This window comes from Microtus oregoni, unplaced genomic scaffold (assembly GCF_018167655.1).
Source record: "Microtus oregoni isolate MIOR12 unplaced genomic scaffold, Mior012 000002F_ref0000024, whole genome shotgun sequence".
Classification (NCBI taxonomy): Eukaryota; Metazoa; Chordata; class Mammalia; order Rodentia; family Cricetidae; genus Microtus; species Microtus oregoni.
The window spans coordinates 54,429,509-54,447,041 of NW_024543061.1; the positions used below are offsets into that span (position 1 = coordinate 54,429,509).

General features: G+C 41.1%; 1 protein-coding gene across 6 annotated transcripts in view; it reads left to right on the plus strand.

The window, feature by feature from the left end:
• Fancd2 (FA complementation group D2) overlaps positions 1–17,533 on the plus strand; it is a 74,215-nt gene that overhangs the window by 8,041 nt on the left and 48,641 nt on the right. For all 6 annotated transcript variants that reach the window (XM_041635193.1, XM_041635179.1, XM_041635172.1 and 3 more), the window contains 10 exons: positions 139–199; positions 926–978; positions 4,553–4,631; positions 7,917–8,041; positions 10,966–11,053; positions 12,372–12,476; positions 13,072–13,172; positions 13,706–13,814; positions 14,007–14,042; positions 17,355–17,498. In XM_041635193.1, coding sequence (XP_041491127.1) covers positions 139–199; positions 926–978; positions 4,553–4,631; positions 7,917–8,041; positions 10,966–11,053; positions 12,372–12,476; positions 13,072–13,172; positions 13,706–13,814; positions 14,007–14,042; positions 17,355–17,498 — 901 coding nt within the window. The remainder of the gene's footprint in view (positions 1–138; positions 200–925; positions 979–4,552; positions 4,632–7,916; positions 8,042–10,965; positions 11,054–12,371; positions 12,477–13,071; positions 13,173–13,705; positions 13,815–14,006; positions 14,043–17,354; positions 17,499–17,533) is intronic.

The following is a 17,533-nucleotide window of genomic DNA, read 5'->3' on the forward strand; positions in this document are numbered from 1 at the left end:
CTAAGACTTCTGCTTTCAATTCAAGTCTGGCTTTGAGCATGATCGCGAAGGGCTGTGTATTTAACCAGTTTTTTGTGAAATAGGTAGTAAAGCATTAACATAAACAAAACAGGAGCCAACCACCTCCCTGTTTTACAGCACGGGTGCTTTTTACTCCAAGAGTCTCATCAAGCTACTTCTGGGGATTGACATTTTGCAGGTGAGACTACACCACCTTTCCTGAGAACATGATGGATGTGACTTGGGGAAACTAGCAGATAAGGACTAGTTGGTTTGCAGCATGTCTGTAAATCATGTCTGTGTCATGGATTGTCCCTAGGCCGGATGATCTGGCAGTCCTATTCATTTCCTCAGTATATGATTCTTGTTTATTTAAAAAAAAATTAAAACTGGTGTCTGACTGGCAGAACTTGAGTGGGGGTATGTGCTCGTCGTGAGTACAGGTGGTGAGGTTGCCTGTGTTGGAGCCCCTGGAACTGAAGTTTCATGTAGTGCTGTCTTAATTAGAAGCCGCTGTTGTTACAAACCTCTTAGGAAGCCTTTTTTTTTAAAAAAAGATTTATTTATTTATTTATGCATTATCCTGCCTGTAGGCCAGAAGAGGGCACCAGATCTCCTTATAGGTGGTTGTAAGCCACCATGTGGTTCCTGGGAATTGAACTCAGAACCTCTGGAAGAGCAGTCAGTGCTCTTAACCACTGAGCCATCTCTCCAGCCCCTTCTTTTGTCTTCTCTGCATTGCCATCTGTATGGTATCTTCTCCATTAAACGCAGCTTACTGAATTCTTCAGGGTCATAGTAGCATTTTAGAGTACCATCTAGCCACTGGCCTGATGGACCAGCTTGCCATTTTGACCTGATAGCTAATATATTTGTGTTATGTGTTTTAAAACCATTGCCTGACTATGCATGTCTTCTCTTTTAGCCTGCCATTATCAAAATGTTATTTGAAAAAGTGCCACAGTTTCTTTTTGAAAAGTAAGTGGAATTATTCCGAAATGTTGAATGTACATTGATGCTTTTAGGACTCTCTGGAAAGTTTCATCTGACATGTCCTATGGTCATGTTTAACATGCTAGGTTCCTGATCATCTATTACTTTACTTCAAAAATACTAAGATCATTGTTAAAGCAGCTGGGCAGTGGTGGTGCACACTTTTAATCCAGCACTTGCAGGGCAGAGGCAGGTGGAGTTCCAAGATTCCAAGATAGCGAAGCTACACAGAGAAACTCTGTCTCAACCAAAAAAAAAAAACCCTGTTAAAATAGTTAACATGTGTGCTTGTATGTATGATGGTTCTTCCTAAAAGGGCACATAATACTCTGGCAGCTGTGGCCAGTTGGCAGGGTCTTTGCCTTTTATTTTTATTTTTAAAGTGTATGTGTACCACTTACGTTTTAAAATTACTGTGTTGGGCCTGGAGAGATGGCTTAGTAGTTAAGAGCTCTGGCTGCTCTTGCAGAGTATTGGAGTTAGAGTTCCAGCACCCACAGAACAGCTCCATTTGTAACTCCAGCTCCGGGAATCTGATGCCCTCTTCTGGCCTCCAAGGGCACTGCATGCACATCGTGCTAAGACGCCCATGCAGATGAAATAGCCATATATAAAATAATAAGTAAATATTTTTTTAAAAAAAACTGTCAGGAAGGAAAATTACCTGCCTAATATAAATTATATATAATTTCATGACATAAGCATGAAATCTCAAGTATAGAAACGTCAAGATGTAAATATTCAATTTCATTAGCAAAGGAAGAAATTTAAAAAATGGGGCTGAGTGTGGTTGCACATACCTTTAATCCCAGCACTAGGGAAGGCAGAGACAGGAGGTTCTATGAGTGCAAGGCCAGCCTGGTCTTCAGATGGAAAGTTCCAGGATAGTCAGGTCTACACAGAGAAACCCTGTCTTAAAAAAAAAACAAATAAATTAGTAAAAAGTTGCCATGCAACCTGGATATGTAGCTCAGTTGGTAGAATCCTTGCCAGGCCTGAAGACCTGAGTTTGAGTCCCATGACTGTAGGTATCTCAGCACTCCAGCAACAAAAGCAGGAGGATCAGAAACTCAAAGTCACCCTTAGTTACTCCAGCCCAAGACACATAAGACCCTGTCTCCAAAAAGAAAGAAAAAAAATATCCAGTGCATTTTCCCTACACCCAAAAAGTTTTTGTTATGGATATGTTGTAAATGAGTATATATAAATCAATCATTGTGAAAAGCCATTAAGGTGTATGTCTTAAAACCTTAGATTTATATCTGATGGCTAGACATGGTGGCATGTGTTTATAATCCCAGCACTTAGGAAGAGGAGAAAGGAAGATGAAGGATTCAGGGCATAGTGAGTTCCTGGCTAGTCTGGGCTATGCTATGAGACCCTGTCTCGCAGTAACAAAAAAAATAATCTTTAATTCCAGCACTTGGGAGGCAGAGGCAGGTGGATCTCAGAGTGCTCAAAGCTGGCTAGAGCTACATAAGGAAACAATGTCTCAAAAACAAAACAAGCATTATTTTCTTTTCTTTATTTTTTTTTTTTTTTTTGGTTTTTCGAGACTGGGTTTCTCTGTGGTTTTGGAGCCTGTCCTGGAACTAGCTCTTGTAGACCAGGCTGGTCTCGAACTCACAGAGAACCGATCCGCCTGCCTCTGCCTCCCAAGTGCTGGGATTAAAGGCGCGCGCCACCACCGGCCGGCTTTTTTTTTTTTTTTTTTTTTGGTGCATTATTTTCTTATTAAGAGTTTATTTTGTTTTTTTTGTTTGTTTGAGACAGGGTCTTATGTAGTCCATATTGGCTTATAACTTGCTATACTGTTGAGATTGATCTTGCACGCCTAGTCCTGTTTCTATCTCCCAAGTACCAAGATTGCAGGTGTTTGCTATTGTGTTTGATAAATTTATTAACTTTTTTCCCCCATTTTCTCCAAAAAGTATTTCTTTGTGTTTCTCTGGCTGTCCTGGAACTCCTTCTCTAGTCCAGGCCAATCTTCAGTTCAGAGATCTGCCTGTCTTTGCCTTCCACGTGCTAGGATTAAAGGGTATATGCTACCACTGCTTAGCAATTTTATTATCTTTTTTAAAAAGTCTCTTACACTTGGTATGATGCCATATGACTGTAATTCCAGTGCTCATGAGGCAGAGTGAACAGATCTCTTGAGTTTGAGGCCAGTCTGTCTATTGCAAATTCTAGGCCACCCGGGTTTGTATAATGACACCATATCTCAAACAAACAAAAGAGTCACTGTGTGACTGTGCAAGTGATGCCGTCACTAATGTCCTTGCTGGGTAAACACGAGGGCTTGAGTTTCACCCCTAAAACACATGTTAAGAAACGAGACATGATAGTGTGAGCCTGTAATCCCAGCACTGGCAAGGCAGAGACAAGATCCCTGGGACTTGTTGGCTATCTAGTCTAACTGCATTGGTGACAAGATCCCTGGGACTTGTTGGCTATCTAGTCTAACTGCATTGGTGAGTTCCAGGTTCCATGAGAGAATCTTGCTAAAAAATATGATGGAGTGATTTAAGAAGACAGCTCATGTTGACCTCTGGCCCTCATGTGTACACACACACACACACAAACACACACACACACACACACACACACACACACACACGTCACATTTTTAAGAGTAACATTTTTAACAGTAGCCATGGCCACTGTTGCTACTATTTTAGTCACTTTTTTACAAAGCACTATGACCAAGGCAACTTATTTGTGGCTCACAGTTTCACAGATAGTCATGAGTTCATACATCATGGTAGGAACATGGGAGCTGGTAGGCAGGCAAGATGTTGGAGCAGCAGCAGAGAACATGCATCCTTTTCTGAAAGTTGGAGTCAGAGGAGAGCTAACTGGGAATGGCATGGACTTTTGAAACCTCATAGCCCACCCTCAGTGACAATTCCTCCAACAAGGACAAACCTAGTCCTTACCAGACAGCTCCACCAACTAGGGATCAAACATTCAGATATGTGAGCCCATTGGGGCCCTTGTCATTCAAATCACCACAGCACTTTTAACAGTATTTCCTTTTAGTCATCTTTTTCATTAATATAGGCATGTTTGGGTTATTTATTCATTTATTTTGTGTGTTTGGTTATTATGCCCATGTTTATGTCTGTGCACTGCATGCATGCCTGGTGCCTGTGGAGGCCAGAAAAGGGTAACACATCCCCTGGTACTGGAATTACAGATGGTTGTGAGCCACCATATGGTTTGCTGGGAGTTGAACTTGGGTCATTTGGAAAACAGCTCTTAACTGCCAAGTTGTCTTTCCAGTTCCTCTTTGTTTTGAATAATCACATTTGTGTCTAACACTGAGCCCTAAAACTAGCAACTATATAGTATTGCTTATTGACTGGCTGAAGAATTCTGTGCAGTATTACTGTTTTCTGTTGCCTAGTCAGGAATTGGTGATGCAGCTTAGTAGAAGAGTACCTGTTCAGCATTTGTGAATCCCTAGAACCAAACAAAGAAAAACAAAATTGACATGGGGAGAGGGGCAGAGGGAAGGGAAAGACAAACAACTCAATCCCTTTTCATTCTGACATTTCAGCGAGAGCAGTGATGGAATCAACATGTCCCGACTCATAATCAATCAACTAAAATGGCTGGACAGAATTGTGGATAGCAAGGTAGGTTTGGGGGCTTTATCAATTTAAAAGGTTTTTTATGACTGGGAATGGTAGCGTGTGCCTATAATCACAACACTTGGGAAGGAGAGGCAGGCTGATTTCTGTAAGTTTGAGGCCAACCTGGTCTACATAGTGAAACCCGGTTTAGATAACAAACAAAAATCTTAGGAATGGTGGTACATGACAATAATCTGAGCACTTAGAGGATAGAGGCAGGAAGATGGAAGTCAATTTGAGCCAGCCTGGGCTACATAGTGATACCCTGGCCCAGAAAGCAAAACAGATTTTTATATGACTGACAAAACCTTTTTGATTTTTGGGATTTTTTTTTCCTTTGTAAATGAAAATTTCACTTTCTTATCAATCATCATCATCACTTATTCCCAGCAATGTTGAAGCATACATGGGCAAGCCCGTTTATGGTGGTTCTCCAGTTGTTCCTAACCTGGGCAGTCCCAGATGGTTGTGTTATTGTCATACCCAAGCTTCCATGGTCTTCCTTTATGCTGTCTGTCCAGCGGTTTGGGGCCTTCCTCTTCATCTTATCCCATGCACTCCTCCAAGCAGTGCTGTGTTCGGGTATCTGCCATCATTCATTCTCATAGCATGGCCTAAGTATCTCAAGCGCCATTGCTGTATCCTGTAGTTTACTTCCTTCTGTAGATGGAGATGTTTCCTAATGTCATCGTTGCGCAGCCTATCTGTGTGATGCTTAGAATCCTCCTGAGACATGCCATCTCAAACACATACTTATTTCTTATCAATACATTATCTTTATTCAAGTTTCCTGATTTGAGAATCTTGAATATTTGACTCTTTCAAAAATTTGTTTCAAAATAAGCTTAGGCTACATGAAATGGTCTGTGCCTGTAATTCTAGCACTTGGGAATGAGGCAAGAAGCCAGAAGTCTGAAGCCAGAAGAGAGACTATATAGAGAGACCTCTGATTTATAGAGGGCTGTGAGAATAAGTGGGTAAAGGTTGCTATGCAACTGGAAGACCTGATTTGACAAAAAAAAAAAAAAAAAAAAAAAAGACCTGATTTGATCCCTGGGACCCCACATGTAAACCCCACAAAGCTTTCCTCTGGCAGGGACATCTGTATGCATAGCAAACATGCATTAATAAATACTTTTTTTTTTTTTTTTTATTTTCGAGACAGGGTTTCTCCGTAGCTTTTGGTTCCTGTCCTGGAACTAGCTCTTGTAGACCAGGCTGGCCTCGAACTCACAGAGATCCGCCTGCCTCTGCCTCCCAGTGCTGGGATTAAAGGCGGAGCTACCATCGCCCAGTTAATAAGTACTTTTTAAACTTCCTCAGTTATAAAGATTAAGTATAGTTTATTATATGTTAAATATTTGGTAAGGGTCTAGAGCAGTTGTTCTCAACGTGGGGTCATGACCCCTTTGGGAATCAAATAGCTCTTTCACAGGAGTTGCTTAAGACTATTGGAAATATCAGATATCTACATTATAATTTATAATAATAGCAAAATTACAGTTGTGAAGTAGAAATGGAAATAATAATGGGAATTGCCACAACATGAAGAACTGGGCACAATACTGGGAAGGGTAAGAACTGCTGACTAGTGAGATGACTGAGAGGTCAAGAGCACTTGTTGCTCTTGTAGAAGACCCGGGTTCAATTCCCAGCACCTACGTGGTGGGTCACAACTGTCTGTAACCTCAGTTCTAAGATCCAGCAAGCACACACATGATGTATATATACATGCAGGCAAAATATTCATACCCCACAAAGTATCAAATAAATTTTGGGGAGGAGGTGTGGTTTTGAGACAGGGCTTATCTGTGTAATTGGAGCTAGCTCTGTAGACCAGGCTGGCCTTGGACTCATAGAGATCCACCTGCTTCTGCCTCTTGAGTGCGCCACCACTACCCGGCTCGCCTGGCTATGTTTTTAAATGTTGGGAAGAAAGCAAGGCATAGTGGTGTACAATTTTAATCCCAGCACTCGAGAGGCAGAGGTGGATCTCTGAATTCTAGGCCACCCTGGTCTACAGAGTGAGTCCCAGGACAGCCAGGGGCACACAAAGAAACCCTGTCTCAAAAAAAAACAAAACAAAAAAATGGGGAGGGGGGTTGTGTATTGTTTCAAAATCTCAAGATCCCTTTTTTCTTTTCTTTCTGAGACAGGAAACAGGGTTTCCTGGTATAGTCCTGTCTTGGACTCACAGAGTCCTTGGAACTCACTCTGTAGACCAAGGTGGCCTCGAACTCACAGAGATCCACCTGCCTCTGCCTCCCGAGCACTGGGATTAAAGGCGTGCACCACCATTGCCAGGCTCTAAGATTACTTTTTATTTCTGAAAAGTGGTGAGATCCCAAGCCATCTTATTTCACTACAAATGCTTTAATTTGATTGCATACTGAAGGAAACTTTAGGTAGTTTTTGCAAGTATGTGATTTATGTAAGTGCCTTGGTAAAAAAGCTGGTCTTACTTCTTCAGATGCCTTGATTGTTTGGGAATTTTGGGTTTTTGTTTTGTTGTTGTTGTTGTTGTTGCTTGTTTTTACAGGGTCTCACTATCTAACTCTTGACTGGAACTAGCCTCGTAGATCAGGCTAGCCTAGACTTTTGACCCTCTTGCATCTATTTCTCAAGCCCACAGATTGTCAGTGTGCACTGCCATGCCCGTGATCTTTCCAGAGGTTCTTAAAATCATTCTTCTGGTTTTGACAGGCACTCCAAACTAAATCTTTATTTAGGAAAACAGGGATTTTAGAGTCACATCTGGGCTGGAATCTGGGGTCTGTACTCAATTTGGATGTATCCTATACTATCTCATGTGAATTTAGAGGAGAGGCATTTTCCTCTTGTGAGTATGTGTTCAGGGACAGGTGCAAGTATCCAGAGATCAGAGAACAACCTTGGATGTTATTCCTCAGGCAACAGCCACTCTTTTTTCCTTCTTGAAACAGTCTTTCAGTAATCTGTCTCAGATTGCCAGTGTACCCCGGGGTCTATCTGTCTCTGCTTCCCCAGACCTAATATTATAAGTACATCTACTGTGCCTAGCTTCTTTCCCATGGGCTCTGGGAATTGAACACAGATCCTCATTCTTGTGGTTTTTTTTTTTCTTTTAATGGCATTTTATTATTAATGAGTATACTCTTTCCCTGCTCCCATTTGCCTCTTAATTTAAATTTTGAGCTTGAATCTATCATGGTCATGTTGTATACATGATGGTTTCAGGTCTGTATTTGATAAATAAGTACTGCTTATTTTGAGTAATGTGCTACAATTCTAATAGTGTTCTCCCTGCAGGACCTCACAACCCAGATGATGCAGTTGATCAGTGTTGCTCCAGTGAACTTACAGCATGACTTCATCACCAGCCTTCCTGAGATCCTAGGGGATTCCCAGCATGCTAACGTGGGAAAAGAACTCAGGTGGATAAGCACTGCTACTGTCTCGTGGAGTCTCCACGAGGGGAACTTGTTCGTTGCAGTATGAAAAGAGCTAAGTTTAGGTCTAGTGAGTAACTCAGTGACTAAGGGTTCCTGTCTGTCATCTCCGATGATGTAAGTTTGATCCTGGAGCCCACATAGTAGAAGAGGACTGATTTGCACAAGTTTTCCTCCGACTTTCATATATGCACCGTGGCACACATTGTTGTGTGTGCACACATACACATGCGTTTGGATATAAAGGCTGGATCACAGTGTTTAAGTTCATTCTCAACTGTGTAGCATGTCACAGTCAGTCTGGGGTACATGAGACCCACACACAAAAAGTGGCTGGGTATAGAACTCTGTTGATAGAGTGCTTGTCTAATGTGTACAAAATGTGTTCTTTCCTAATACTGCATAACAGGTGTGGTGGCAGACAGTGGAGGCAGGAGAACCTTGGCTACATCATGAGTTTGAGGCTAGCCTGGGATACAAAAAATGAAATCCTGCCTCAAGATGTAAAAATTATAAATTATGGTGCCTGTACCTCACATGAATAGGAAGAGTATGGAGTTTGACGTGGTTTTCTAGTAACTGCATGTATTTGTGTAGTCCCATTTACTTTCTTCTTGCCCTTACCCCCTTTTTAAGTTGGGGGTCTTATATAGTCCAGGCTGGTCTCAACTTCACTCTGTAGCTAAATATGACCTTGAACTTCTGATCCTCTTGCTTTTTCCTCAAGTCTTAGATCAGGAATTACAGGTATGTGCCACTAAGTTTGCCTTCCACATACTTTTCCTTTTTATTTATTTTGCATATGTGCCTGGGGATAATGCACACATGTACCACCGTGTGGAGTTCAGAGGACAACTTTCAGGAGTTGAACTTTTTTTTCCATATTTTACATTCCCAGAATCAAACTCACATCTTTAGACTTGATAGCAAATGCCAATATCTGTTGAGCAACCTCACTGGCCCCCTTATATGTTCATTTAAATGATGAACCTATTATGAAAACTGGTTAGGATTAGGCTATAGACAATTTTGTTTGTTTGTTTTTGTTTTTGTTTTTTTGAGACAGAGTTTCTCTGTGTTGCTTTGGAGCCTGTCCTGGAACTACTCTTGTAGACCAGGCTGGTCTTACAGAGATCCGCCTGCCTCTGCCTCCCGAGTGCTGGCTTGTGCCACCATGCCCATCTGGCAATTCCTCCTAGTTTACCACCGCCCAGTTAGGCTGTAGAGAATTTGAATACAGTCTCTTTGTTTCATTTCCTCTAAGAGTTTCTCAGGCTTGACTGCACCTTGGAATTTTTTGTGAAGCTCTTAAATATCTGCAAGTTTGGGTGCTGAGATGACCCGTTATAGTGCACGTCCATACACAAGGACCTGTTGCTGAGCTCCATTGCTAACTGTCACTCATGTAAAAATAATACTGTAATTGGAGAGTAGTAAGTAATAAGAGGCGAACCATATTCTTAGCATACAGTTTCTGTCCTGGTTTTCCTCCAGTGCTGGGAATTGAAGTCAAAGCCTTGTGTTTGTGCACACTAAAGAAGTGCACACTAGTTTTATGGACTCTATCTTAATGCATATCTTTTCCTCGGAGTAGTTTTAAATTCCTTTTATAATACTTTAAAAAAATATTGAGACCGGGTCTCTCTGTAGTTCTGGCTGGCCTGGAATTTGCTATGTATATGAGGCTGGCCTCTAACTCACAGAGATCCGCCTGCCTCTGCCTTCTGAGTGCTGGAATTAAAGGCATGGGCCACCATGCCCATTTGGTACTGTGCGATGCTGTAGATAATGTTCAGTGATTTCTTCCTTTGTGCTTTTAAACATTGTGCTTCTGTGGATAGCACAGTGTTACTCATTTTGCACCTACAATGGGCTTGTCCTGTTGTGCGTTCTCACAGGATCCCTCCTACCCATCTCACCTCTGTGCACTGCTGTGGCTCCATGCATCTGTCCATCATATATAGCACAGTCCACTTAATTATTGTGGCTTTCTTTCCTTCTAGTTTTTCAGGAAAGTGTATATCAACTAAGTAGCAATGATTTCTCAGTAGTAAAGATGTTGAAAGAGGGGCATATCATTTCTACATGATTATTCGAAGTTTTGTAATGAGTATGTATTATGTTTTCTAATGAAGACAATAACCAAACACAATCTTTTTTTTTTTTTTTTTAGAGGCAGTTTTTTTTTATGTAGTCCTAACTGTCTGAAGCACCATTTACAGAACAGGCTGACCTTAAGCTCACAGAAATCCTCCTGAGTGTTGGGATTAAAGGCATGCATCAAAATGCAATCATTTAATAGGAACTGGCTTTCTTTTCTTTTTTCTTTTTTTTCTTCAATACTGGGTCTCATTGTGTAGCCCTGGCTGTTCTGAACTTGCTTTGTAAACCAGGCTGGTATCCAACTCACACAGACCCATCTGCTTCTGCCTCTAAAGTGCTAATGTGCCATTACTGCCCTGCTACAGCTGGTTTCTTACCAGTGGGTTCCATTCTCAAGTTCAAGCAGCTACAGATTAAAGATCCCCCCCCCCCAAAAAAAAGGCACACACACTGACATACAGATTTTTCTGATCATTGTTTCCCAAACAACATAGCGTGACAGGTATTTGCATAACTTTTACATGGCATCAGGTGTTCTAAGTATCCTTGAAGTAATTGACAGTTTGTAGGAGGATGAGCAAGTTATGTAATAATGTAGTGTGTAATAACTACACCGTTTTATAGAATGGACTTAGGCATCCTAGGATTTTGGTGCTGTGGATAACCTAGGAATCAGTTCACTGCAGGTACCAAGAGACAACTGCATATCCTGCCTTCCCCGACTCTAGTGAGTGACTTTCTCAGGTTGTTTTCTGCCCAGTTCTATTCAAACCATTATCCAGCTTTTCCTTCTTTGTTATTAACAGTGAGCTGCTGATTCAGAATACTTCCTTGACTGTTCCAATTTTGGATGTCTTTTCCAGTCTCCGGCTTGATCCAAACTTCCTGTCTGAGGTAGGAAAAACCCTGCTTTCCAGAAATAGGGAGAAATCATGTGCAATGAAAGAAAATAGCACTGAAACTATGCTCACAAACATAAGTATTATGTGCACATGTGCGTACATGCACACACACCCGTATCAAAACCAGGGCCTACTGTAACACTAAGCCAGAAATCAGCCCCTTTACTTTTTTTTTTTTTTTTTTTTTAGTGAGATGGTCTGACCATGTAGTCCAAACTGGCCCCAGACGCAAACGCTTCCTGCCTTAGCCTCCTCAGTGCTGGAATAATGCATGTGTGCCCCAGGCCTGGCTTAAGCAATGCAATTTAGTTGGGTTTTGTTTCATTTTTGACTGTGCTGGTGATCAAACCCAGGGTTCCACAAATGCTAGGCAGACATTTAACCAGTGAATCACACCCTCATCTCTTAAGTGGTAAGTTTGTGTGTTTGAGTATATATGCATGCATGTGAATATGCTTGCATGTAGAAGCCAAAGGATAACCTCAGGTGTTCCTCAGGTCCGTACACTTAAAAACTTTTATTTTTTTTTGAGACAGGGTCTCACGGCATGGAGCTTACTTGCAAGCATTTCCAGCCATGCCTGGTTATTTTTATGTGAGTTTTGGGATCAAACTCAGATGTCATGTCACAGCTGGGAATATAGCTTAGTTGTGTAGGATGTACAAAGCTTTGCTTCCCAGCACCACGTAAACTTGATGTTGTGGCATACACATAAACAAGAGATCTAGACTAGAGGAAGAGATAGATGTTCAAGATCATCCAGGGCCAGCCTGGGATTCTAAAACCCTCAAGGAAAATAATAACAACTGTTTGAACTTTTTTGGTAACCTTTAAAATACAAGCATTTCTCAATCTAGCTGGTTTTTATTTGGCAGTTATTTCCCTAGACCTTGGCTCCCTTCTAAATAACATAGTCTTATTCTGGAACAGAGTCAGCTTTTCATAGTTCTGTCTGAATAACATTCAAAGACAAACCCTCTGGGGACAGGTCCATAAACCCTGGGGTCATTCACAGCCAAAAGTAAGTTTCCTGGGGTCAGTGGTGAGGGCAGTATGGGGAGAGTGATACTTAATTTTGCTCTCCTGTTGTCAGTTGTGACCATAGACTCTGAAATGTAAAGCAAAGGATGTTTGACATTCATCACTTGTCTGTTCTAGAAGAATCTTTGACATTTATAATTGCAAGTTTGTAATTTGGGAGAAAATAATATGTTTTTCTTCCTAAACTACAAGTAGGAAAATCAAGTGAGAAAAGAATTTTCTAATTTTATCTAATAAGTATTTAAGGGTTTTGTGCTTTTTATATTTAGATCCGCCAGTTGGTGATGGGCAAGCTGTCTTCTGTTCGGCTGGAGGACTTACCTGTGATAATAAAGTTTATTCTTCATTCTGTAACAGACACTACTTCACTTGAGGTATGCTACTATTTCCTGTCAAGCCTGCATTAAGATACACGAGGGACTGGAGAGACGGCTCAGAGGTTAAGAGCACTGGCTGCTCTTCCAGAGGTCCTGAGTTCAATTCCCAGCAGCCACATGGTGACTCACAACCATCAATAATGAGATCTGGTACCCTCTTCTGGTTTAGGCATACATGCAAGCAGACTATATACATAATAATAAACAAATCTTTTAAAAAAGATCTATGAATATGCTACTTAAGTAGTTCAAGTTGCTATTTTCTGGTCCTAGACTAATTGATACTGATTACTATAGATAGCAGATAGCTGTTGGGAGAGAACACAGCCCAGTCTGGCTGATTACTTAGCATAAACTGCTACAGAATGATATTTGCTATTTCTGTGTAGAAGCACTTCAGGTGAATCAAGGGCTTAGAGTATAGCATTTCTATGTGCTTGAACTATTCTCATCTAGTCTGCTGACAAGTCTTTTGTTGCAAGTCGATTGTTTTCCTTAGCATTTTGGGGATATTAAGATTCCATTGAGGAAATGTACTATGCCTGTCCACTAAGGGTGAGCAGAATACATGGCTAATACTGATTTTTCATAGGTCATTTCTGAGCTTCGGGAGAAGTTAAATGTGCAGCATTTTATTTTGCCATCACGGGTTCAGGCTTCCCAAAGCAAGTTGAAAAGTAAAGGACTACCAAGGTATGGAAAAATTTGCAGTTACCATTTTTTTTTCTTAGATAATCATAGTTTTCTCACTTTTATCCTGAAAGCAGGATAGTTATTAGATCTTAATATATGACAAATACTGGTATTATGATTACATTCACATCAGGCTGGAGAGATGGCTCAGAGGTTAAGAGCACTGGCTGCTCTTCTAGAGGTCCTGAGTTCAGTTCCCAGCATGCACATGGTGGCTCACAACCATCTATGATGAGATCTTGTGCCCTCTTCTGGTGTGCAGGTGTACATGCAGGGAGAATACTGTATACATAATAAATAAATATTAAAAAGAGATTAATTCACATCATGTAGCATGACAACGGATTTTTAATTGTTTGTGCGTGTGCTTTCCTAGCCATTCAGATCAATTCCACATAGTTCACAGTACAAGTTTTTCAGTAGTTTACAGATGAGGTTGGTGCTTCCTCCAGAACCTTGCTTAATAGAAACAGATTTATAAGGTCTTCTCTGGTAAATGGAAGAAATATCGTTTCCTGCTTTGCTGTTTGTAGCTCTTCAGGAAATCAAGAAAACAATGATAAAGACTGTATTGTTCTCGTCTTTGATGTAATCAAGTCAGCCATTAGGTATGAGAAAACCATTTTGGAAGCCTGGATTAAGGTAAGATCCTTGCAACAATGAATGTCAACCATGAGTGTCAGTCACTGATAGATGTGTGAGTTGGGATGAAATAAAAGTCTTAAAATTATCATTCAAGTATAAATGATGATGATGGGCTGATGAACAGGACATGTAGAATGAACATGAATAACATACTCCACTGATACAGTATTGTGGCACTTGTTTTTCTAGGCAATCGAACACATTGAGTCAGCACCTGAGCATAAGGTAATAATCTTCTGCTTTGAACTAAAATTTTATCCTACTTTCTTTCTGTCTTTCCTGCAGTGTGGAGAAAACAACCCAGGGGGTGACTTGCTGAGTGGTCTGCTCTTACCTACTAATTCTGGAAATGAATTTAGCCTACAGTATTCAGTAGGGGAGTAGGAGGTTGTTCCACCCTGATGGAGGAAGGTCATTGGCTAATAAAGGAACTGCCCTGGCCCATTTTATTGGTTAGAGGATAGGTGGGAGGAGAAAACAGGACAGAACGCTGGGAGGAAGAGGAAGTGAGGTCAGAGACTCGACAGCTCTCCTCTGGGGAGCAGATGCCTGAGAGAGACGCCATGCCCCGCTCCCGGGATGAAGCTCCGACCCAGGATGGACATAGGCTAGAATCTTCCCGGTAAGACCGGTTCTCACAGATTATTAGAGATGGGTTGATCGGGATGTGAGAATTAGCCTGTAAGTGCTAGAGCTAAAGGGCCAAGCAGTGATTAAAAGGATACAGTGTCCGTGTAATTATTTCGTGGCATAGGCTAGCCGAGCAGGCGGCTGGGGTGCTGGGAACGCAGCCCCGCCGCTCTTATTACTTCACCACCCATATGAAGTTACAGTTAAAGAAGCAGCACCACGCCTGGGTCATTCAGATCCCTGTGCCTATGGCTGGCCTTCCTCCCACCAGGCCAAGTTGTCAAGACAAGGGCATTCTCTGTTTGATTTTACTCTGCCCATGTAGCCCTGACCTGAATAGGCTTTACCTGAATAGACTTACAGTGTAAGGTGGGCAGTGGTACTGTATCTGTTACCCCCACCCACACACATAGTCAGTCTCTCTCTCTCTCTCTCTCTCTCTCTCTCTCTCTCTCTCTCTCTCTCTGTGTGTGTGTGTGTGTGTGTGTGTGTGTGTGTGTTTCTATGCATGTGTCTGTGTCACACTTTGCAATCCATATTGGCCTAGAATTCACTGTGTTAAAATTAGGAATGATTCTCCTGCCTCAGCTTCTGTGTGCTGGGAGCACAAACATAAGCCCAACTTGTCTTTTAGCCATAGACTCCTCTCCTGTGAAGAAGTTGGATGTCTGTGTTTCTGTGTACTGATTGTTTCTTCTGAAGGTTTTGCTTGGGTTGGAATCTTTTGTCCTATGGGAATTTTGTTGCTTGTCCAGTTATTAGGTGACAGTCTTAAAAGTGTGATACAGAATAAATGATAAAAATAGTCAAGTTTTTTTGAGGCAATGTCTCATCTAGCTGCCTTCAGACTCACTGGATAGCTGAAGTTGATCTTGAATTCCTACCTCTGCTCCCAAGTACTGGGATGACAGGCATTTGCTACCATGATTAGCTTGAAAATAGTTGTGGGGGATAGATAATAATCACACTATAACCCAATTGTTTGATTTGTTTTGTTTTGTTGGCTTTTTAAATTATTTAATATTTTTTCCAAGTTTCCATTCCCTCCCTTCCTCCCATTCCCTCCACATACTTCCCGCCCCACCCCACTCTCACCCACTCCTCAGAGAAGGTAACACACATTGCTTTGGGAAAGGTCCAAGGCCATCCCTACTATATCTAGGCTGAACAAGGTACCCCTCCAAAGAGAATGGGTTCTCAAAAAGCCCGTACAAGCAGTAGGGACAAATTCTGCTGCCGCTGCCATGGCCCCTCAGTCAGCCCCAGCCATGCAACTGTCAACCAAATTCAGACTAGTTTGGTCCTATGCTTGTTCCTTCCTACTCCGGCTGGTGTTGGTGAGCTCCCATCAGCTCAGGTAGACTGTTTCAGTGGGTGCCCCATCATGGTCTTGACCTCTTTGCTCATAATCTTATTTCTCCCACTCTTTCAACTGGACTTTGGGTGTTTTTTTTCAAAACAGAATTTTTCTGTATAGCCTAAGCTGTCCAGGAACTCACTCTGCATTCCAGGCTGGCTTCAAACTCAGAAATCTGCCTGTCTCTGCCCAGCCCATTTCTTTTGATAATCTTATTATGTAGGTTGGCTATAGTTTTGCATTCTGATTTGATTCTCTATGCATTTTCCCTTACCATAAACATTTTGTGTACTTTATTTGTTTACTTATTGCATAGATAATAAATTGGAAAACATACATAAATTACATATGTGGCCAGGTGGTGGTGTACACCTTTAATCTCAGCACTCAGGAGTGAGAGACAGGTGGATCTCCGTGAATTTGAGGCCAGCCTTATCTACAGAGAGAAACCCTGTCTTGAGAAAATAAAACAAAGTAAATAAAGGTACATTTTTGAAAAAACAAAATTTCCCTTGCTTACATTTCTTACAGATAATTTTTTTCATTTTTTAAAAAATGTTTTTTAAATTTTATTTTTGTGTTTGTGCTTGCACAGATGTGCTAAAATGTCTGGAGGCAGGAAGAGTGCATTGGTCTATGAACCACCCTGTATGGGGTTATGAACCAAGCCCTGGCTCTCGAGAGTAGCAGAAGTACTTTTAACCACTGAACTGTCTCTCTATACTCTTTGTAAATGTTTTATCTTTTTGTATAAGCTATGTGTGTATATAAGCACAAGCATACTCTTATACCTACAGATCTGTGCATGTGTATGTAGTTTTTATATACTGTCTTTATGACATTGGATCCTACTGTGCTTAGCATTTTGCAGGTTGCTTGTTTTTTTACTTTACCATATGTCACTGTGTATCAGAAATGGCTTCCTCTGTCAAAAACATGGGTTAGAGGAGCCGGTTGGTGGTGGCACAAGTCTTTAACCCCAGCATTCTAGAGGCAGAGAGAGACAGGTGGGTCTCTGAGTCTGAGGGCAGACTGGCCTACAAAGTGAGTTCTAGGACGTCCAGGACTACACAGAGAAACCCAGTTTTGAGAAACAAAGTACAGAAAAAATAAATAAAATGGATTAGCTTATACTGTTTTTTGTGGCTTTGTATACTTCAAAAATAATTATAATTTTATTATATTTATTATAATATATTGTATTAACCTTTCTATATTGGTAAACATTTATAGTCTTTGTAACTTTTCATAAAGCAATTTTCCTAATTTTAAAAGTATATAATTTAGTTGACAAGTGATTTAATCTGTTTTTTAACAATGTAAAGATGTTCAAAATTCTATTTTAGTATCACCTCTCTTAATATTCTGATATTTTCTTATGAACTTTCAAAGGATAATATTGGTTTAATAATTTATTTCTCTGAAAAGTATTTCTGGGTCTTGTAACAGTGTGGAGTCAGGCAGCGAATGTCGTCGTTGGGTTTTAATGGAAAGTAGCTGAGCTGCAGTTCTGGTGTGTTGAGCTGCTTCCTCTTGATGCTCCCTGACAGGCTTTGGATGTGGCGATGCTGCTCATTATCTACAGCACCAGCACGCAGACAAAGAAGGGCATTGAAAAGCTGCTGAGAAACAAGATTCAGTCGGGCTGCATTCAAGAACAGCTGCTGGACAGTACATTCTCCACACATTACTTGGTAAGGGCGAGGAAAGCAGGGAGTAGATGCAGGGG